The 23,878-nt window shown below is 39.5% G+C and overlaps 1 protein-coding gene across 1 annotated transcript; it reads right to left on the bottom strand.

The window, feature by feature from the left end:
- Window positions 1-1,778: 1,778 nt before the first annotated feature.
- LOC130744347 (uncharacterized) lies at window positions 1,779-3,722 on the bottom strand. The gene has a single exon (XM_057596538.1). It carries the CDS (start codon window positions 3,720-3,722, stop codon window positions 1,779-1,781), a length of 1,944 nt encoding a protein of 647 aa, XP_057452521.1.
- Window positions 3,723-23,878: the final 20,156 nt, after the last annotated feature.

Here is a 23,878-nt window from a genome sequence, read left to right as displayed (position 1 = left end):
CACAGGTTGTAACTTGGCCAAGGTGTAACTTTAGGTAGGATAAGAAAAAGATAAAGCAAGGCTACACAAACAGACAGTTAAGTGATCTATTTGTTCTTTCAATTTAGAGCATTTATTTAAAGCACTCAAGGTTCTTTCTTTCTACTCATCTCCTCTTTTTATTTGCAAACTTTGTTTTTTTTTTCTTTTTCTCATTTTTTTCCTTCTTTTCATTTTTTCATCATTTTTTTAAGCATTTTGCTTCATTTTCATGCACACTAGGAGATAGAGGGATCCGATACACTAGTATTTTTTTCTGTTTGCTCAATTCACAATTCAGATCACTTAACAGTTCACGAATATTTTCAAAGTTAGGGACCAAGAAAATTCACATTTAGGCTCAACTTGGGCAACTAAGGAATAACTGAAACAAAGTCTAAAGGCCATCAAGAATGCCTAATAATCTCTTAACAAATCACAAGCATAACAATATCAAACCGACATGCATTTCAAAGCAGAACCAAGCAAGTGCAAGCAAGTCAGGAATCATCAGAGATCACTCATCACTCAGCAAAAACAAGGGGTAAAGAGATGAACCCCAGTGAACTCCTATCAACAATATCCATTGAAAACACCACTCAGTCCTAAAATTCACTTACTTCTCTCAATAATATGTCATTTCCAATACATTAACTGCACATGTGTATCACAATTTTCATAAAAAGCAAGACATAGATTCAGAATTGAAATCACTTGAGTAGTCAAATACAAAGGTGAAATGACTAAGGAGTAAAAGCATGTGCAGAACTAGTGTGTGCAACAAAATGTAAAATACATGATCATGCAATTACTTGAGAGATAATTGATTAAGAGAAACTCCTTGTACTCAATTTGGGTGCAAACAGTGATAGCACCAGGACTCTGTCAGCTGGGCCCTCCAGCTCAATTTTGATCATATAAATCGCTTAGTCCTTGAAAAATGAGCACACAAATTAAAAATACCATAATTATAACTCAAATAACTCATGAGAACACTAAGACTCAAACTAAAAAGGATGTATTTTTTTGTTTTTGTTTTATAAAATTACTCTAGCAATTGCCTTGAGAGAAGTAGCAATAATTGGAACGTAAGAAGGGGATAGAAAATTGCTCTCGGACAAGATACTAATGGAGCTTGTATACTCCAGAATAAAACTTGGAACAAAAGATGAAAAGTGAAAATGCACACACTGTGCTATTTTTTTTTCAGACCTTGCAATTGCGCCACAAAACTCTCTAATTTGCGTGAGTTTGGTGCAAAATATTGCAGAGGAGAATTCTTTGGTGCAAATGCACCGTGGATAAAGGGAATTGCACTACTTCCGTGCAAAACTTAATTTTTTTTTAAATAAACACACCAGCGTGGCTCATTCAATTTTGGCACCAATTCCACACCATTTTCATGCTATAAAAACCAGAATTGATGAATGTCATGTTGCCGCATGAAATTTGGCATAAGATTAGTATCATTATCATGCTATTAATTCCAGAAACAATGATTGCCATGCTGACACGCATGAATTTATGGCACATGTTCATGCCATTCCATGCCATGAATTCCAGAAGCAAAGTCCTCGACTCTTAAATTCACTTGTCTTTTATTTTTTCATTTTTTTTCAACTACGACACCGGAAATAAAAAAAAATCATTAAGCTAAGAAAGCAAAATGAAAATGAAATTAAAACTAAAACTACCGCTTGGGTTGTCTCCCAAGAAGCACAATTTTATAGTCTTTGTTAGACTTCACCGGACTAAGAATTCTATCCGGGGTTTACCCCATAGTGCATTGCACTTCCAGGTTCCTTAAACTCAGCACACATTTTCACCATGTTCTTGCAAGCAATCTTAAAAGCATGAACACAATTATTAAGTTTAGAGTTAGAAGGGATAGGAAGTTTCTCATCTTTCTTATGTTTTGGCTTCCATATGAAGCACTCTCCTTTCGCTTTCTCCTCTTTCCGCACCATGTTGGCCACAACGCTTTCAAGATGAACTGGTTCAGCTTGATTTCTCAGGTTCTCCTCCTTCTGCTTTGAGTTGACAACCATGCTCATTGAGTAGACTTTCTCAGTTTGGTCGCTCTGCGTGTTCTGCTTTTTCTTCTTATTTGATGCTCCAGCTTTTTCTTTAAGGAAGAACTGCTTCAACTTCTCATCACTCCACTCTTCCATCATCTCTACCAAGAATGCATCATTCTTCTCAATTTGCTTTGGCTTCAGGTCAAATATGGTGAAAGTGATTTTCTCATCAGCTACCCTTAAAGATATTGTTCCTTTTCCCACATTTATTTTCGCTTGTGAAGTGGCTAGGAATGGTCTTCCCAGAATCAATGGTATTTTAGAGTCCTCGTCCATATCAATTATCACAAAATCCACCGGAAACTCAAACTCTCCTACTCTCACTAGCACATCTTCAACAACTCCCCAAGGAGTCACCATGGAGCGGTCTTCTAGTTGAAGCATCATCATTGTTGGCTTCAGCTCTCCAACATTAAGTCGCTCGAACATTGATAGGGGCATTAAGTTGACGCTTGCCCCTAAATCACATAAAGCTCTCACTTCCTTTGAAGACCCAAAATTAACAGGTAGAGTGAAACTACCTGGATCCTTTCTTTTAGGTGGAAGCTTCTTTTGCAGAATAGCGCTACACTCCTCAGTAAGCTCAACGATGTCATTCTCCTCACTCAACTTCCTTTTCTTAGAAAGTATCTCCTTCATGAACTTGGCATATTGAGGCATCTTTTCTAAAACTTCAGAGAATGGGAGGTCTACACGCAACTTTTTAAACATAGAAACAAACTTGGAGAATTGCTTCTCCAACCTCCTCTTTGCTATGTTAGTGGGGAAATGGGGAAAAGGAACTTTTGTAAACTTATTATTTTCTAAATCTACTTTTCTCTCTTTCACTAACCTATCTTCACTCTGTTCTTTTTCCTTACTTCTCACTTCAGATGCACTTTTATTCCCAGTCTCACTCTTATTCTTTTCATTATCTTTTTTCTTTTCAATTTGATGCATAACTTTTCCACTTCTTAGAGTAACAGCAGAAATATTCTCTCTAGGATTAGGCACAGTGTTACTAGGAAACATACCTGGAGATCTCTCAGATAATTGTTTGGAAATTTGACCGACCTGATTCTCCAAATTTTTGATTGAAGCCTCCTGATTTTTGAAGTTATTTCTGGATTCATTAATGAAGCTATCTGTGGATACCTGAAGCTTGCTAGTAGCTTGGGCCAGTTCTCCCACAATTTCTTCTAGGCTCTTCTTCCCACTTCCTTGCTCTTGAGAGGGTTGAGGTTTCTGATCTTGACCATAAGTCCTTTGATTAGAGTACTCCCTTGAATTTCCAGACTTGTCTTGATCTCTCCATGAAAAGTTAGGGTGATTCCTCCAACCCTGATTATAAGTATTTGAGTAAGGGCTGTTTTGAGGATTACCCATTGCCTTCACTTCCTCATCAAATGCAGCATCTTCAGCACTCAGTTTGCGACCATCCAAACGTTGTACTATTGCATCCATCTTTTGTGACAACTTCCTGTTGGAGGCGAGAACATCATCATTTGTTCCAACTTCATGCACACTTTCCCGGTTCTCCCTATCATAATCTGACTGTGAAGATCTAGTGGCCAAATTGTCGATGATCTCAAGAGCTCTGTGTGCAGGCAATGAATCAAATGCACTATTAGCTGCTGCGTTCAACATACCTCTTGCGTACTCACGCAATGATGAGTAGAATTTGTCCACTTATTCACCAGCAGAAATATTATGACTTGGACACTTCCTCAGAAGTTCTTGGAGTCGCTCCCAAGAACCTAAAATATTCAATCACGTTTTTCTTCTCTTCCACCGTCTCTGCACTGTCTCCTCTCCTTTTTACTTGGCTGCTTACCCTATTCTGAATTTATACTGTCAGTATATATATATTTTCCCTTTTTCTTTCTCAAATCCCACCTGTAATGCGCTCTGTTTCTTTCACGTGAACAAGACAAAAAGCCCAACAACTCTGCCACGTGTCACAGCTCCATTGGACGGAGCTTAAAGGGGTGGATTCCAGTGTTTCACGGACCGCGGTCGTATGGCGGACCTTCGGCGTGATTAAGCCATGTGGCAGGGATGAAACAACAGCCATTAATTTGCTGCGAGTGCATGGTAATTCCCGTGGACTATCAGCGTCAGATCAGCTCCTCTTTATTAATCCGAAAATCCTAATAAAATGTAAATAAAATTCATAAAAATTATAGAAAAATACTAAAAACATATAAAAATAGTAAAGTGCATGAAATAGTTCTAAGGTGGCCTGGATTGACTAAAATACCCTAAATAATATATCAAAATGCATAAAAATAAGCTAGAAAAGTAACTTAAACACCCGGGTCATCATTATTGCACAAATGAACTAAAAGTCCTTTACAATTGGTATCCCTCCCCTATTTATAGTTGGGGAAGTTGGGCCTAGCGCCTCTAAATCATCCTAATGGGCCAGTTGGGCCTTCGGGACAAGGGCCCAAATCCTTAATGTAGTTCTCGCCTTAAGCCAGCGCCCCTGGGCGAGGGACCCGGGGGTCTCGCCCAGTCCAAACCCCATAACCCTACTCATCTGCCTCGTCATCAACATCATCTTCTTCTTCATCAATAATGGGTTCATCGTCCGGTATCGGCTCATTTGTGAACTCTCTAAGCATGTGATTCCTCAAGCCACGGTAGATGTCACCCTCTTTCTCAAAGTAGGACTCGACCAGCAGACGAAAGAAGCTCTGAACCTTCCGCTCACTCTTGCTACGGTTCTCTCTAACCCATTCCTCGTCTTGCGGCTCCGGAAGCTCCTATTCTTGCACTTCAGGTTGTGGTGGCTCCTCACGCTCCACTAATGGCTCTTTCTGTTCAACCTCCATGTCTTCGGAAGGATCAGCTCCGACACAGTCTCTCGAACAGAAGATGTCTCTGACTCCAAGTCCATAGGGGTTTGGAAACGAGGGGGTGCAAACGGTAGCTTCACCCTCCCATTATGTTGTTGAACCTCGACACACTCTCCATTCTCGTTGGTTCCCGAAATTGTGGCACTGCCGACGTAAATGCGACGGACCTGGTGTGCGTCGGACACCCACGCCTCGTCTTTATTCTCGTCATGGAGAGTTGGCTTCCAGGTAGGCACCGTGTTCGTGGTCCGAACCATCTGGCGCCCCCCCCCCCCCCAGAACAAACAAGTAAACACATAAAAGAGGGTCAGTTCTCATGCAAGACTCACAAATAAACACAGTTCGAACATAAACATACAAATAACAAGAGTCTCAAAATCCCACATCTCAAGTTAGCAACCTACGGTTTAGTTAGACTAACGTCCTCACTATTCACACCACCACCTCAACACCTTGGCCAATATAGATCATCCGCAGATGAACACACAAGGGGACCACACAGTCAACCCAAGTCACATGGAGACCACACAGTCAATCCATAAGTTCTCAAGGAGACCATACAGTCAATCCTTATCCCATGACTAAATCACGGTTATCACGTGGAGACCACACAGTCAATCCACAAATTCATCCTCCCGTGCAAGTAACCGTTTGTCTCTAACGACACCATCGTTCTCATGGTCCATAGCCTATGACTAGCACTATAACCACATAATCACTACTTTGAAGTGAATTCACTTCTCAAGGTTCATTACCAATATCATAATTTAGGGTACCATAATCGGTCTTCATGCATAGTATAATCATCAAGAGGTTTAGGGTTTTGCCTCGTTCCCCCCACAAATATAGTAGATATCCAACCAACTCTCACATGTAAAAGTAAATCGATGCCCAAACCCTAGAGAGTACTTAGGGTTTCGGACAAACATCATAGCACATCAATTAATCATGATTTTCATACCTCAAGTAGTAAAAATCAGCAACAATACATCAACTCAAACAAATAGTCAAGAAGATAAGAAAAATCGCCTAAAGCCTCAAAATTAGGGTTCGGTCGTGACCTATAAAGAATATAAGGTTTTCAAAACTTTTAGTCATGCTTCACACATCAATTTCCAGCAAGCTTTTCAATCATAAACATCAACATACAACCCATCTTAACACATGTTATTGATCATCAATTTAGATCTAGGCATATATGACAAGTTTAGCAAGGTTTTTGAATAAAATCATCATGGATCATGGCATCACGTGATTTGGCATGGAAAAACAGAACCTTTTTACCCTAAACATGCATAAAAGGATCTCTAAATGTTCATACAAGTCTCCCATGTTAAAGATCATCAAAACTCATAAGTTTTCACATAAAATCATAAGATTTCAAGCATGCAATTTCCTAGACTTTACCCAACTAGAACATCCCTCACCTTGGCCTAAAATTTGAGAAGAAAAGATGAAGATTGAAGAGATGATCCTTGCTCTTCCTCCCCTTGCTCGAGATCCCTTCTTCCCCCTTGATCCCTTCTTTTTTCTCTCTCGGCCTCCTCTCTTTCTCTCCTAGGGCGGCGGCTCCTTCTTCCCTCTCTCAAACCCTACTTTTCTCTCTTCTTTTTGTTGAGTGAAATATGTGAAGGAATGGGTGTGTGATATGCCTTTCTAAATCAGCCTTATTCACTTGAATGAAAGAGCAAAGCCTTCCCCCTTTTTCCCCTCAACCCGCGGCCACAACCCAAGCCCAACTAGGGTTTTCAACTTTTTCTTCTTTTCTCCTAATTATTAAAAAAAAAAACATAAATAACATTCAGTCTTTTTCCTATAAAAAACTGAATATAAAACTTAAACAAATAAGGAATATTTCCCGCTTCCATAAATAAAATTCAATCTCTACATTTAAACCCTATTTTCCCTCAAATCAAGCAAAACAAATCAAATTTAAATTCAAAAACTTTATCAATGGTTTTGGCTCCAAAATTTCGTGAACCACTCTCATAATAATTCAAAAATATTTTTCAGAATTAATTATCTAATAAACCATAGGTTTAAAAATAATTAAATACATTTTATTTAAATAAAAGCCCATTTTATTTAAATAAAACCTCCAAAAATAAAACAAGCAATATTCCCTCATGGAATATTCTTAAAACCATGCCCAGCACCTCCTCATAAGGTGTGGCCCACGAAACTGTCCTCGCCGACTCGATTCGCCAACTCATCGCCATTGTCGGGCCGATTTTAACCTAAAAGTCGTCGTAAAATAACCCTAGCGATATTACAGTCAAAACGATCGTAATGATGAGTACATCGTCATCTAGATATTATTAAGGTCTAATAATGTCCCTAATAAAATAATTTCCCTTTCTAAAGGCATAATATCACATATAACACAAATAGTTCATAGAATATTATTCAATATTATTATTAAAATAATATGCCCAAAAACCGGGTCTTACAATCTCCATCTTCTTCATCCTTTCTTTTTCTACTTTCTACCCTCATCTCCTCCCTCTCACGCACTCTGATGCTCTCCCTCACCTCAACCCTTTTTCCCTTCCAAAAACCAAAATCGTTCAACCCAAAATCACAAAACCAAAAAACCCACAAACCCACTAAACCGAACCCCAACTCTCTAAGTGCATATTATTAATTCAAATTTCATTAAACTAAAATGAAAATAAATTATTATTTAAACATAAACTCTTTGTTGTTCACATTTGAAAATCAGATTTCTGTAGTTGAAAAGAATAGGCAGAACATCACAACCTCTTAATCTATCAATTGTACAAACAATTGCTTCAATAAATAATATGCACTCAAAGCAAAGCAAAGCTGTTGTTCGTACATAAAGCTAACATCAATCATATGTAAACCCAGGTTTAGAATGTGAGGACTCTAGCTCTGTTTTTCAGATCATGCACACCCTGTTTCAATATTGCACTTTACATGAGTCATGTTGAATGATTACTACTTGCTAGCTCAAATAAGAGTTTGATTCAGCACCCATGTTGGTTTGTGGGTAAATAGCCAAGCTTATGTACTGCTATATCATCTTAAAACCAAATCCCAATTTTCACAAGGTCACATGGTTTGTGGGTTTTTTGGTTTTGTGGTTTTGGTAAGGAAAAAGGGTTGAGGTGAGGGAGGGCATCAGAGAGCGAGCGAGGGAGGAGATGAGGGTGGAACGTAGAAAAAGAAGGATGAAGAATATGAAGATGGAGAGAGGGTGACGGTGGTGGGGAGAGGTAGAGGTAGAGCTAGAGGAAGATGGGGGACATAAAGAATTTTTTCAGATTCAGGGACTAAATTGAAGCTTTTACAACTTTCCCACCAGTCAAATGCCACACAAGCTTCAACTTTGACAAAAAAAATCCAAGTCACACTTCCATTAACGACGTTAGCTTTTTTTAACCCAAGGACTGCTGATGAGGGAGATTTGGCACATCCAATGACCACATGCGTCATTTTGAAATTTTAGGGACGAAGTTGAAGGCGGTGGACCCTTTCAGGGACCAAGTTGACTATTTACCCGTTATTTTTTTATTGATAATTAAGTATTAAGTATAACTTAGAAGATGTATCTTAGTGAGAAATGTACTTTTTGTCCCATACTTTACAAATTTAGCAATTCCCCCCTACTTATTTTATTTTGAAATTTTGGTGCCTCTTAGTTGAGTGATCTCATATTTTTGGTCCACTACTTTACTTTTTTTAACAATAAAATTTTATTGGCAAGCTTAAATATGATGTTCCTGTTTTAAACAGCAGTCATACCCCCCTATAATTCCAATTAAAATATGCCAAGTGTAAGGCTGCCATGTCATCTGGTAGCATAGTAAGTCTTGTATTTCACATTTAGGTCCTTTTACTTCTTAAAAAAATTTCTCTGTCTCCCCCCAATTAATACTATGTTTTAATTTGTTTTTTTGAATTTTGAAATATCTGATTTAATCTAAATTCTTACTAACTATCAACCTAAGAAGCCATGAACCATAATCCCTAATTCTCAGAAGCTGTCGAATTCATCTCTGTTCAGTTCAGAGGCCACCTCGCCGGTGTATCACGAGCCGCGGCTGTCCACCTCCGCCCTCCCCTGGTGGTGGGGCCACATTTGCAATCTATCACTGAGGTCCATCGCGATCCGTCCCTGAGGTCGATTTCTTCCATCGCGATATGCTCCATTTTCATCATCTTCGATCGAAAGGCTCTTCATCTTTTCGAATACCATAGCCCCGCTACCTATCTTCATCTGACGATACTTATCTTCAACTTTAAAACCCTAACCAGCACAACCACACGATGATAACCCTAAATTCGAAGGCCTGACAATCTAGGCTTGAACTGTAACATCCTGACTTGACGACTGGCCTCACAGTAACAACACGAGTCTTTTCAGCGCACTTTGTCCTCACTCGCGCGCTTCCTGGGAAAACTTCTCCCAGGAGGTCACCCATCATAATATTGCTCCAAGGCGCTAACCATGGAGTTCTTATGAATTGGGCTCCCGAAAAGAAGTTGCAACTTGTTGTTATGGGTAGTACAATCAAATCTTTTATGCCCTCCTCAACTGTATAGTCCATCCCTATACAGTCTTGGAATACCTCTTGTTCGGGTGTGAGATCGGTTCATTCATGTGCCCCTCCGCCTAGAAGCCTGCCAGAAGCCGCTCCTTGTCCGTGCCTCAGCATCGGCGATCACTCCCCGCCCTCGTCGGCCCCGGGCGTCACAGGCCCACCAACTTCCGCTTGGTTCGTCCCCGAACCACACCGTACTGGGAGAGGTCGGCTCTGATACCATTTGTAACATCCTGACTTGACGACTGGCCTCACGGTAACAACACGAGTCTTTTCAGCGCACTTTTTCCTCACTCGCGCGCTTCCCGGGAAAACTTCCCAGTAGGTCACCCATCATAATATTGCTCCAAGGCTAGCACACTTAACCATGGAGTTCTTATGAATTGGGCTCCCGAAAAGAAGTTGCAACTTGTTGTTATGGGTAGTACAATCAAATCTTTTATGCCCTCCTCAACTGTATAGTCCATCCCTATACAGTCTTGGAATACCTCTTGTTCGGGTGTGAGATCGGTTCATTCATGTGCCCCTCCGCCTAGAAGCCTGCCAGGAGCCGCTCCTTGTCCGTGCCTCAGCATCGACGATCACTCCCCGCCCTTGTCGGCCCCGAGCGTCACATGAACCCTAGGCCGGTACAAATTGACATTCCGCGAAATTATCAAGGTTAGGTTTTGTGAGTTTGACTAATTTTCTTAATCCCACACTTAATTTGTTGTTCATTGACTAATTTTGTTTGACATTGAATTTCAAATGTTGTCGATTATTAGGCAATTGAGCTGATCTCTGAGGTGTTTATCAAAGATTGAGTAATTTTGGTGTTGAGGCAAAGTAATCACAAGGTATGTATTCATCTTTGCAAGGTATTTATGTCTTTCTCCATTTGGGCTGAGAATTTTTTCTAGGATTGGACTGAGATGATGGGGTTGTATACTATGATGAATATGTGTTGCAGACTACATGTCTTTATCTACCAAATTATTGGAGTTTATAATCATAGAATTTGATGTGTTTGATCTCTTTATTTCCTTATTGCTAGCAGTATTTCCTGTTTGCATTGATCTCTCATTGGCAATAAATTAGTTGTTATCACCTCCATGAGTTCGATTAGTTTAAGTTGTTAGTTGGTTTGGCATTCTGTGGTTTAGTAGATTTAACTTCCATGTGTTCAAATTAACAGATATTATTAGGTCATACAAAGTTTCTTCAATCTGATTTTAGTGTTTCCCTTTACTGTGTTAGGCAATTGAGAATTCATCATCTTCCTTTGTCTCAAAAAGCACATCATCAATTAAGGGGTCCAACAGGAAAATATGCTTCTGTGGTGATCCTTGTACTGTTAGAGTTTCTAAAATTGAAATGAACCCAAGGAGGATGTTTTTTGGCTGTCATAAATATGGTGGACTTATGGATCATTGTGACTTCTTTGTTTGGTGTGATGAGACAAATCGAGTATCGACGAAGCTAATCAATGATCTAGTGATGAAGAACAAAAAACTGACGAACGAAGTGGAGGCACAAAAGGAAAGAGTATTGTCTTTGGAGAAAGGCTTGTTGGATACTAATCAAAACTTGGAATCTACCATACAAGAAGTTCATTCACTGATAAATAAGTTAAGGAAATTGGGAGTTTTTGTATGTTGTTTTGTTGTGTGTTTAGTTTTGATTCTATTGAGTTACATTTCATAAAAGAGATTAGGAGTTGTGGTTTTTTATCTAATGAATAGTTGGATTTTATGTGGGTTGTTATCATTCAGCTTTATGTATCAAGATCTTTTAATTGAATGCCAGTGGAACTAATCTTCTTTTCTGCTTTGAATTCTCTATTGCTTGAAAGCACTTTAATCACTGTCGTGAATTCATAATTGCATGTGTTTGTTATAGAAACATGTAACACTACTTCATATTTAACCTCTTAATGCTTGAGTAATGTTTAGGACGAAAAATAATCAGATAATAATTAACACGACACTTATTTAACCTCCCTTACAAGTTCATCGTATTAACTTATTTTTCATTCCACACCACTTTCAAGAAGTGGGAGCAATAAACATAGACGAGATAGTTAACAAATCCAAGGAAATCAAGTCATTTTTTTCTCTGTTCAATTTGAGACGCAAAAGAAAGACTTGATAGTTAATCAACTAACTGGAGGATAAGAAAATGTCAAAAAAATGAGAAATATCAAAAAGTAGAGCAAATTGTAAATTTGAGGGGCACAAATTTATTAATAGGGGTACCCAACCCATTACAAGGAAGATGAAAAAAAGTACAAGAAAGAAAGTGAAGACTTAAAGATCAGCTCCCTTACTTCACATATGAGTAAGGCAGATCGAAGGTTCCATACACCACTCATAAGAAACATGAATAAAATGACTATTTTTAGCCATCAACCATTCCCATGACTTTATTCTAGCCAATTCAAACACAAATACAACATCGAAACCTTCCTCCCTAAATATTCTACCATTCATTGCATTCCACACTTGCCACACCACTGCTGACCAAATAATAGATAACCTAGACCTGCTATTTGAGTCAAGACAACCCACAAATTGAATAAAATGGTACGTTGGGTCATTAGGAGTGACAAAATAAAGTCCCAACCACTTAGAGACCAAATACCATACATGCCAAACACAAGAGTAGATGAAAAAAACGTGAACAACAGTGAGTACATTTTATTAGCTTCGTTTGAAATGTTACACTTGACAAACAATATAAGAAGCCAATAAGACCTAATATATAAGTAAGATACTTGAAACTTTTGCTTGAAAATTTCACAAGCAATGAAAGCACATAATAATGTGATAAATATATAACTAATAAAAGGCAGGAAACGCAAACAAAATAACATTCCAAATTAAGGAGATAAATAGCATTCCATATACTTTAATCGCGAAAAAGTCCAAAATTAGGAAACGCATACAAAATACATTGTCCAAATAAAAATGCCACTAAACATTGTCCACAAAATTAATCTCCATATTGATTTGTGTCCTAATCAGAAAAAAAATTCAACTCCAAGGGATTGCAACCATGCTACATCTTCACATATTTGTTCCAAAATGTGTAAGCTGAGGCAATGGCTTCATCGCCTATGTTGTTGAACGACAAAGACATCGAATCCAGTGCAAGCCTCACTCGGGTCTCTTCATTAACCTATAATAAACAAGCATGTTGATAGAAAATTTCGGTGTAAAAAATAAATTGAATGGCATGATAATAAAAGCAGATTCATACAATTATGAGGTAATTTTCAATCCATAAATTATCAGTCATCCAGGTTGCAACCCAAACACCACAGTCATTCTTGTCATAAGGAAATAGTTAGTCAAATAATTATCAAAAACCAATTGTCCAAAAAATATCAAATAAATTGAGAATTTCTTACGAGACAGATGCTTGTTGACCAACATTATCTTTCTGCATGATTTCAAACTCATAAAATGTAAGCCTCAATTTTCCAGAACTTTTAAACTTCTGCCTCAGCAACAACTCATCTAAAAATATGACTTGTTCAAAGAATATGGATTTAATATATAAGCATATATCATAACCATACTTGCTTGATGGAATTGAGAGAGAGTCTAGAATGATCACTTGATGAATGACTATGTCGACAACAACTAGATACCAATGTTTGTTCTCATCATTAATGGGAATAAAAATCTGCAAACACCAACATATTTGTAAGTAAAATATCTGCTATAATTTGAAAATTATATTGTTTTTAAGCACATACCTTTTTGACTTGATCTGCCTTACCCATGAATGTATCTTTGTACCATCTCACAACATCATCTTTCTCAATACCAGGCGTCGATGCAAATTGTTGTATTTAAAAGTGATTAAAATAAACAAGATAATATGTTTGAGTTAATGTGAAAAGCATTGTTATCTAGATCTGAAGTTGTGGGTATTGAATTAAAAGGGAAATGAATTACCACAAACATTATGGGTAAGTACCACCTAGATCTGATGTCCGCATTGTTCCTATCTTGATAAGAAAGCATACTCACAACCAAATTAAGAACTTGTATGATAGACTATGTCAATAAAGTAGTCTTAAAAAATAAACTTAAGTTATTAATAAAAAAAAATTGTATATTCTAACCTACTGGTCAACCCATCTCATTTGACGTAAGGTTTTTAGAGTTGTTCTGTTTGCATGAAAATCGAGTGTTCGGACTAGAGTTTCCTTACTACACATCCCAAACACAGTACGTAAGCATGTGTTTATTATGTAGTGATGCCATTTATGTATAGCGGACTCTATGTAGAAAAATATTACCCATCTACTCATGTTGCATTGTTGTCTGCAAATAAATATGCCGCTATAACCGCCTCAACCTTGCCGAGAACCATACGTTCAGGAGGACGGTAAATGATAGGGATACACTGAACACAATCCGTACATAAGTTAGATTACAAAATAACAATATTGTCACACACTTGTTATATTAATTAGTTCATAACAATATGAAGGTATGAAAAACGGTAGAAAGGGGGGGTTTGAATAACGTTTTCAGTACAAAACTTCCACCTTAAAGATTTTGACAAATCTTTCAAGAACTTAAGTGCTAAAGATAAGAGATAGAGAAGCACACAAGGATTTTATCCTGGTTCACTTGATAAATCACTCAAGCTACTCCAGTCCACCCGTTAAGGTGATTTCTTCCTTCTTAGAATGAAGGCAATCCACTAATCAGGTAAGAGTTACAACTGCACTTGAAACCTACAAGTGACTAACAATTACACTGACTTAGCTCACACTAAGATTCACTCTCTTAGTCTTCTCTAGGATCCGATCAACCTTGATCTCCTAAAGGAACTAAACAAACTGTTTATCAAAGAATTGTTTACAAGAGATTTGCTTCTAAAAAGCTAATAGTAAACTCAATGAATTTCAGATGAAAGAAAGCTTAGAATAATTTGAATATGTCTTGCGCGTATGTATTGCTTCTTGCCGCTTCTTTCAATCTTCAGCCTCTATATATACTCCAAGGATTAGGGTTGAGCAATGCATGGGAAATGCTACCGTTGGAGGGCAGTTCTGGAAAATCCAGCTTCTGCTGTGGCTGAGAACGTTAGGTAGGTCGTCAGGAAGGTACACTTGCTTTTGTACTTGGATAGCGACTTGACCTTTTAACCTAGGAGACTTCTGATCAGAGGAATGCTTCGTATTGGAACTTGTGAAGCCGGTTGATCAGAGTCAGAGGGAAAGCACAGATCCTCTGACCATTGTTTCTTCTGATTCTGAACTCAGAGGGAAGAACATGGCCTTCAGAGTTTCTTGCTTCTGGACTTCAGAGTTTCCACTATTCAGCTTCTGGATCTTCAGAGTCTTCTACACCATCAGAACATCTGAACCTTCAGTGTTTCTTGGTTATCAGAACTTCTGGATCTTCAGAGCTTCTAGCGACTGAGTCCACATCAGAGTTTGTATAGCTTCAGAACTTCTGAAGCTTTTCCACTGTTCATACTGAACATGGTGAATGCGAAAGCGTTGCTTGGGTTACTCTTTATACACAGTGCTTCTGATTTGTGTGAGATTGAGTTGAGGTCAGAGCCTGTAAATAGCACACTCAGAAAAACACGTTAGAGTACCACAATTGTTCATATCAAAAGGTTAACTTGTAATCATCAAAACATAGAGTTGTACTACTAGATCAAAACTTGATCTTACAAATCTCCCCCTTTTGAATGATGACAAAACTAAGATTTTTGATGAACAATTCTTAAACATTAAACTGAATTCACTCAGAGTTTAGAGATATAGAATAATACTTATCCTGATGTGAATAGTTTATCTTGCTCATTCTGCATTCAAGTCACTGCTTGATTCTGAGCTTAGCTCCCCCTGAATCTAATACTTGATGAAAACGTTAGTAAAGTCTAGATTCTGAGCTAAATAATATAAGAGTTCAGAGTGAAAAACTTATGACATAGATGAAAATCGAGTAAACAGAGCGCATAAGTAATCAGAGTCATGGACAAGGTATCAGAGTCTTGGGTATCAGAGTCAACTTATAATCACTTCAGAAGAAGTGAAATGTATTCCTTGTATTTGCCCAGTGACATATCTATGGTCATGAAGGTGGAACTCTTAAATTCTCCAAAAGAAAAATAAATCACACTAACACATCTTACACATCAAAAACTGGGTTTACTCCCCCTTTTTGTCATAAGCAAAAAGCTTGGGGTGTGAAAAACTTAGCTTGAAGTACAAGGTACTCCCCTTAGAGAAGGTCTAAGTTTAAAGAAAATGAAAACGATGCAAGAATCAGAGTTAGGCGAAATAAATAGAAGAGTTAATGCAAGAGAAGAACGTTTACCACCGGTCAAGTGAGTAAAGAGAAGGGTCAGTTACCAAGAACTTAACCTCGAGAAACTGTAAGAGCATTAACTTTCATTGAGAAAGTGAAGCCTATATAAAGCGTTGGAGAGAAAGGTAAGCTTCACACCTCGAACAATTTTCAGTAAAAAATGGCATCATACAACGTAGTACTAGAAGAGCTGAGGAAGAAGGCCTTTGAAGAGGACTTGTTCCTGAACATCAGGCATCCAGAGGGTACAAAGACCATCTCGGAGCTAACACAGACATTGCTGGAGAGAGACCTGAAGGAATTTCTTGCCTTCGTGGAGGAGGTGCAAGAACTCAGCCGGCTTGAACTCAAGCTGCTGGAAGAAAAAGAGATCTTGGAAGAGAAGCTCAAGACTTCAGAAGAGAGTCTGGAGAGGGATGAGCTAAAGGTCAGCCTTAACAGCATCCAGCATGGACTGGAGCGTCTGGAGAAGATAGGTCAGAGCAGCGCCAGGAGTGCAGAAGAATGAGGAGGGATCCTCCATTCTAGATATTATGATGTAAAGAAATATGATGTAAACATAGAAATGTGATGAATAAAAAAGATTTTTGCAAACATATGTGATACAAATATATATATAGATATGCATATAGAATCACAAACGAATAAAATAGAATAAGTAAATAAAAAGAAACAGAGTTTAAATAAAACAACGTTAAATAAAAAGAAAGAAAAAGAAGAGATCCTAAAACTAAGGTTTGTCAGATCGTCGCAGAAGTTCCATCATCATTTGCTTCATCTCAATCAGCATGGATTCATGAATGTCAAGACGCTGTTCCATGATGTCGAGTCTGGATGAGCTTGTCTGAGTAGAGCTGGAAGGAACATTCTGAGCAGCTTGAGGATCTGGAATGGAAGCAGAAGCAGCAGGAGTAAACACAACTGGTGCAAGTGCTTGGCATCTAAGAGCTTCAGCCTCAGCTTCAAGTCGCTCTGCCTCAAGTCTGGCTTGTTCAGCTTGAGCTGCTGCTAGACGTGCAGCTTCTTCTGCTTGAGCCTTCTTTCTCTTGGCTTCTTCAATGGCTTCAAGAAGCTTATTTCTCTGTTCTAGTTCATGAAGAGCCACCCTTCTAGCAAACCTTTGCTTGGCAGCCTCAATCCTCTGACTTCCCTCTGCATGCAGGAGCTGCATCATAATTGGAACTTGAGCCACTAGCCAAGTGCTCAGATTGTTCCACTCATCAGCCACACTTTCAGCATTCTCACTGAGGTCAGTCTGACCGTGCACATTGCGGAGCCTCAAAGAGGCTTCATGATAGAAAATATTGATGCACTCAGAGAGAGATGTGGGTTGGAGAGGAGTATAGGGAATTATGGAGAGGTTGGTTTCAGGAGAGGCTGGGTGATTGCTGCTATGAGCTTCAGAGGCACCTTGTGGAGAACCAATGTTAATCATTTGATCATTGGGGTCAGAGGTTCCAAGGTGAGGGTCTGAAGTTTCAACCAGAGGATGAGGTGATCTAACTGAGGATTGATTAGACACTAAATGTTCGGTTTCAGGTTCTGGTTGAATAGGCTCTTGTTGGTCAGGGACAGGGTGAGCTGGTTGAGCCAAAGGGTCTGCCTCTTGTAAAGGATTAGCCAAGATAGGTTCATCTGGGTCTACTAGACGTTCAGGTCTAGGGCCAGGATATCTCCTAGGGCTTGGACAAGTTAGGTAATATTCCTCTAAGGTAGACACCTTTTCTTTTCTAACCTCCATGAATTTTCTAATGGATTCAGAGTTATTGGAGGGAGAAGAATCAGCAACATTGGTTGGGAAGGATACAGGTGTAAAGGCTGTTGAAGAGTCTGTATCCGTGGTTCTGGCAGCAGGACGTTCTGATGCTCTGGGAACAGAGTGATCAGACGTTCTGGGTTGTGGTTCTGTTTGGTTTGGCTCTGGTTGTTCATGGATGATTGGTTCAGAAAGTAATGGGTCGTACGGAATGGTGAGGAGAGAGGTTGGTTCTTCTGACCTAGAGGGTTGATTCTGAAGCAAATTCCAGAGAGGTGCTTCAGTAGGGGAAGGTTGAAAGAAGGAAGATCTTGGGGAATGTGGTGGAGTGGTGGTTTGTGCGGCTGGTTGGGATTCAGGAATAGGAGTGAGGGGATTTGAGGAGTGTTTGAGCATAGCAGAAATAGGGAGTGCATCAAATAAATTCAAATCATCATCAGAAGCAAGTGCAGGCTTACTTGAATGTGCTGATGATCGAGTCACTCTGGCAGGAGGTTCAGTCCTTCTGACCACTTCAGCAGCTGGTTCCACCCGAGTAGGCTTCACCACGATTCTGACCTTCTTCTGCTTCTTCTTAGGAGGACCATCCTCATTATCACTATCATCACCATCATCAGGCTTTCTCTTCGTCTTCTTGACCAGAGGGACATCAGATTCCTCAGAGGATTCTTCCAGAACCATCTTCCTCTGAGCTTTCTTCTTGGGAGGAGAAGGAAACTCTGGAGCTGGCGCAGTCTGCTGACGAAATCATCAAGGTCAATTTCGAATCCTTGAGCCCTGAGGTCTTCAACATAGCATCTGATGGCGTCAGGATTGTCTGCCTGAGTCCACAGAGGGTAGTCATTCAGAGGCATCCTTCTTCCTCTGATCTCAGAAGATGTGTCTTCATGAGCAGGAGCAATCTTCTTCTGGACCAAACCCATCTTCTTCAGAGAGTTTGCAGTGAAGACATCACTGACAATTGTGCTCAGATCCTCTACACATCCAGCATTAACCAGATCTTGCACCAGGTTGCTTTCAATGAGAAAGTCTGAGAGCAGCCTCCCAAAAGGGATATATTTGATTGCAGACTTGATGGAGGCGGTGGTGCGAGACTTCCGGATGCATTCCTTCAAGTAGGAGAACAGGAAGTAGGGAAGGCAGATCTTCTTCTGATCTTGGATGAAGAACAACATCACCTTCTGATTGAAGTTGATGTAGTCTGGAGAACTGCCCTTCGGTCTCTGGTTTATGCAGTGAAGCAGGATCTTGTGCCAGATCCTGAGTTTGGGGTGAAGATCCATCACCTTGTAACTCGTCTTGCCCGGTTTGAAAGTGGTGTACAGGGCCTGGTTGATTGTGTCCTTGGTGCTGGGTTTCAGCTTCGATTCCGTGAGTTGGAAACGAAACCCATAAGCAGTGTCTGCACCTAGCAGATTCACGAATGACTTCTCAGTGATGATGATCTTTCTTCCAAGAATGTGAGAGACCACCTGAGTATCATCGCAGTCGGCGTGCTTCCAGAATTCCTTTACCAGTTTCTCATACACCGGTCCTCGAAGTCGGTTGAAGTAATTTCCCCAACCTTGAGCTTGGACTTCAGGACGAAGATCAAACCCATTTGTAGCCAGGTTGTCGAGGTCGAATCTCCATTCTGCCAGGACTTGAAGTTCCTCAGGAGCAAATACGCAGTGAACGGCACAGCCCCGTTCTGCAATTGGAACACTCTGTTCTTGAGTTTGAACTTGATCTTGAGTTGGATTCTCAGGGCCCCCTTGACCCGTTGCCAGACCAACTACCATGTGAGGGAACTGAGGTGCATCTGCAGTAGATCTTCTGGTTTGTCTCACCATTTTGAAGTGATTGAAGGTTTGAGGTAGAAGATGAAGGTTGGAAGATGAAGTGAGATCGAGAGAGAAATCGAGAAGAGCGGTTTTGAAAAACAGAGAGATCGAGAGTAAAAACCGGAAGTGAAAGAGAACGTGTGTGTATAGTGGGTTTTATCAAATAACCGTTGTTGATTCAAAAAGCACTTTTAAGATCAACAGTTGAAAATTAAAGATAGATAGTAACAGTAAAATACACAATCACACAGGAGAGAAGCACATCTACACGCAATCATAACAGACTGTCACACGGGCACAAGGAACTATGCATCAGAAATTCTGACACACGTGTTGTTGTCTCAGCTTCAGAGTCAGTACCAGTGGGTACACACTCTGATTGAGTTACCTTCTGGACTAGACATCTTCTGATCAAGAAGTATCATAGTCAGAGGTTCTGATCCATCTTCACTCTGGACAAAAATCCATGTTTAGATTTTTCAGAATAAAATTAAATCTATCTTCTGCTAAGGGCTTTGTAAAGATATCTGCCCATTGATGGTCAGTATCAACAAACTTCAGAAGAAGTACGCCCTTCTGTACATAATCTCTAATAAAGTGATACTTTACCTCAATGTGCTTTGCCCTTGAACAAGATAGGATTCTTACTCAATGAGATTGCAGCAGTGTTATCACAATAGATTGGGATATTGCTCTCAAGGATCTGATAATCCTCCAGCTGATGTTTCATCCAGAGCATCTGAGTGCTGCATATTGCTGCTGAGATATATTCTGCCTCTGCAGTTGATAGTGCAATGGTTGATTGCCTCTTGCTTGCCCATGAGACTAGATTGCTTCCCAGAAATTAACAATTTCCTGAAGTACTTTTTCTCTCTGTTCTATCTCCAGCATAATCAGCATCACAGTAACCTGAAAGCTTATACTCTGATGTTTTCTTATACATCAAGCCAAGGTTAGTGGTGCCTTTCAGATACCTTAGGATCCTCTTAACAGCAGTTAAGTGGGTTTCCCTTGGATCTGATTGGAAACGAGCACATAAGTGAACACTAAATAGTATGTCTGGCCTAGATGCAGTTAAGTAGAGAAGTGAACCTATCATGCCACGATAGAGCTTCTGACATACTTTACCACTTTTATCTTCTTTCTCCAGAATGCATGTAGGATGCTTTGGAGTCTTGGCCACTGTGGATTCCAGCATATTGAACTTCTTCAGAAGTTCTTTAGTGTACTTGCTCTGATGGATATATGTTCCTTCTGGTGTTTGATCAACTTGTATTCCCAGAAAGTACTTTAATTCTCCCATCATACTCATCTCAAATTCAGCCTGCATCATCTCGGAAAATTCTTTGCATAGAGATTGATTAGCAGAACCAAATATAATATCATCAACATAAATTTGCACAATTAAGATATCATCTTTATAAGTCTTGCAAAACAGAGTTGTATCTACTTTACCCTTACAAACTCATTCTCCAGAAGGAATGAGCTAAGTCTCTCATACCATGCTCTGGGAGCTTGCTTCAGAACCGTAGAGTGATTTCTTCAATTTGAACACATGGTCTGGTTTCTTCTCATCTTCAAAACCTGGGGGTTGATGAACATAGACTTCCTCTGAGATATAACCATTTAGGAAGGCACTCTTTACGTCCATCTGATGTAGAACTATGTTGTGATTTACTGAGAAAGGAGATCAACAGTCTGATTGCCTCCAGTCTTGCTACTGGAGCAAATGTTTCAGTGTAGTCTATTCCTTCCTGCTGGCTGTAACCTTGAGCAACTAGCCTTGCTGTTTCTGACTACCATCTCCTTTCTCATTCAGCTTGTTTCTGAATACCCATTTCGTTCCAATAACATGGACACTCTCAGGCTTCTTCACTAAGCTCCAAACATCGTTCTTGGAAAAATTGATTCAATTCTTCTTCCATGGCCAGAAATCCAATCCTTGTCCCTGAAGAGCTTCATCTATGGACTTGGGTTCAATTAAGGACACCAATCCTTTCAGACTCAGCAAGGTCTCTTCAGAGGGTCTGAAGGCAGATCTGGTTCTGACTGGTTCGTCTTTGTTACCCAGAATCAATTCCTTAGGGTGAGCTGCAGTGATTCTGCTCTTCTTCAGAGTTTGTGAGTTTAGAGGGACCAGCTTCTTCCTCTGGTTCATCTTCCTCTGGCTCAGCTTCCCTCTGGAGCTTTGCCTTTGTCAGAAACATTAATGCTTAAATCTGCAAACTTTTCAACTAGCTTTGACTGGTCAGAGTCAAGCTTATCATCAAATCTAACATGAATAGATTCTTCAATAGTCTTAGCATCAGTATTATAAAATCTAAAACCTTTAGATCTAATCAGAATAACCAAGTAATAGACACTTAGAAAGACTTAGCATCAAATTTATGCAATCTATCCTTAGTATTGAGAACATAACAAACAACCAGCCAAAAGGATGAAAATAAGAAATGTTAGGTTTTATGTTCTTCCACAATTCATAAGGAGTCTTATTCAGAATTGGTCTCACAGAGATTCTGTTCTGAATGTAACATGCTGTATTTACTGCCTCTGCCCAAAAGTGCTTAGCCATGCCAGTTTCTTGGAGCATGGTTCTAGCCATCTCCTGAAGAGTTCTGTTCTTCCTCTCAACAAACCATTTTGTTGAGGAGTTCTGGGACAAGAGAAATCATGTGCAATTCCATAGGAATCAAACAGACTCTCAAATTATCATTCTCAAACTCTCCACCATGGTCACTTCTGACACGCACAATCCTACAAGCCTTCTCGTTTTGCACTTGAGCAATGAAGGTAGAGAACACAGCATGAGACTCATCCTTGCGGGTTAGAAACTTTACCCATGTCCAGCGGCTATAGTCATCAACGATAACCATCCCATATCTCTTGCCACCTATAGAATCAGTTTTTACTGGTCCAAAAAGGTCGATATGCAGAAGTTCCAACGGCCTTGAGGTTGAGACAACATTCTTTGCCTTGAAAGGGACTTTTGTGAATTTGCCTTTCTGACATGCTTCACAAAAGAGCGTCTGAAGCGAACTTCAGATTGGGTAAGCCCCTGACAAGGTTTAGCTTGCTCAGCTGAGAAATCTTTCTCATACTGGCATGCCCTAAACCGTCTATGCCATACCCACTGCTCTTCATTAACAGACAGAAGGCACTTCACATTCTGAGCCTCCAACTCAGATAAATCTGATCTTATAGAATGTTGTTCTTCGTCTTGCTGTTAAATAGAACAGAGCCATCGATCTGACTTACAGCCCGGCAGGACTTTTGATTGAATATAAACATCATAACCCTTGTCAGCTAATTGACTTATAGACAATAAGTTATGTGTTAAGTCGTCTACCAATAAACACATTATCAATGCATGGACTACTATCTACACAAATAGTACCAGTACCAACAATTTTACCCTTTTCATTTCCTCCAAAGCCAACTTCGCCTCCAGGCTTAAGTTTTAGCTCTCGGAACATACGCCTTTCTCCCGTCATGTGACGCGAGCATCCACTGTCCAGATACCATGATTGGTGTTTCAGTGGAGCTATCAAGGATATCTGCAACATAGATAATCTTGTCCTTAGGTACCCACTTTCTGGGTCCTCTCTTGTTAGTTACCCCAGAGGTTCTGATCACCTTGGGTGTCTCAACATGATATTTTAAAGGAATATTTGCATGATATCTAGTCATAGAGAAAGATCCCTTTTTAAGAGGGTGTTTAGCAACTTTAGCAGGTAAGGATCAGGCAATATGGTACCAGAGGGAACAAAGCATTCATACAAGGATTTAGCTTTAGACATAGAAGGCTCATTTCTAATTGGTTTAGAATAGCCAATGCCATGCATTCCATTTATGCTTACGCCATAGATCATTGAAGCCATTAAGCTTCTATCCACGCTTTTAGCTAGGAATCTTTGAAAAGACTTTTCATACTTAGATTCATTTCTACAATCAGAGGCATCACAGGCAACAATTTCTTCTAACTTAGCAATCTGGTTCTTAAGCACAGAGTTAGAATTTACCAAAGCATGATTTTCATTTTTCAAATCAGAAATAATTTTCTCATGTTCAGAAGGAGTCTTGGAAACAGCAGATAAGTTCTTTTTCAACTTTTTATGCTTAGACAATAAAGAGTTATACTTATCCATGATATCAGACAAAGCATGTTTTCAGTTCAGAGGTAGAGAAGGAAGCGAAATACCTCGTTTTCATCGTCTGAGTTAGGATCTCCTTCTGATTCTGAGTCAGAGTCAACAGCTTCCTTTGACTCTGCTTCCTTGTCTTTGACAATTGCCATGAGTCCTTGGACTTCACCATCAGAGTCAACATCCTCTGACTCTGATTCATCAAATGTCACCATCAGACTCTTCTTCGTCTTGAAGTGCTTCTTTGGCTTCTTGTCTTTCTTCAACTTTGGACAATCACTTTTGTAGTGCCCAGATTCTTTGCACTCAAAACATGTGACTTCCTTGATT

Source organism: Lotus japonicus, chromosome 3 (assembly GCF_012489685.1).
Source record: "Lotus japonicus ecotype B-129 chromosome 3, LjGifu_v1.2".
Taxonomy (NCBI): Eukaryota; Viridiplantae; Streptophyta; class Magnoliopsida; order Fabales; family Fabaceae; genus Lotus; species Lotus japonicus.
This window is presented reverse-complemented; position numbering and strand designations above follow the sequence as displayed.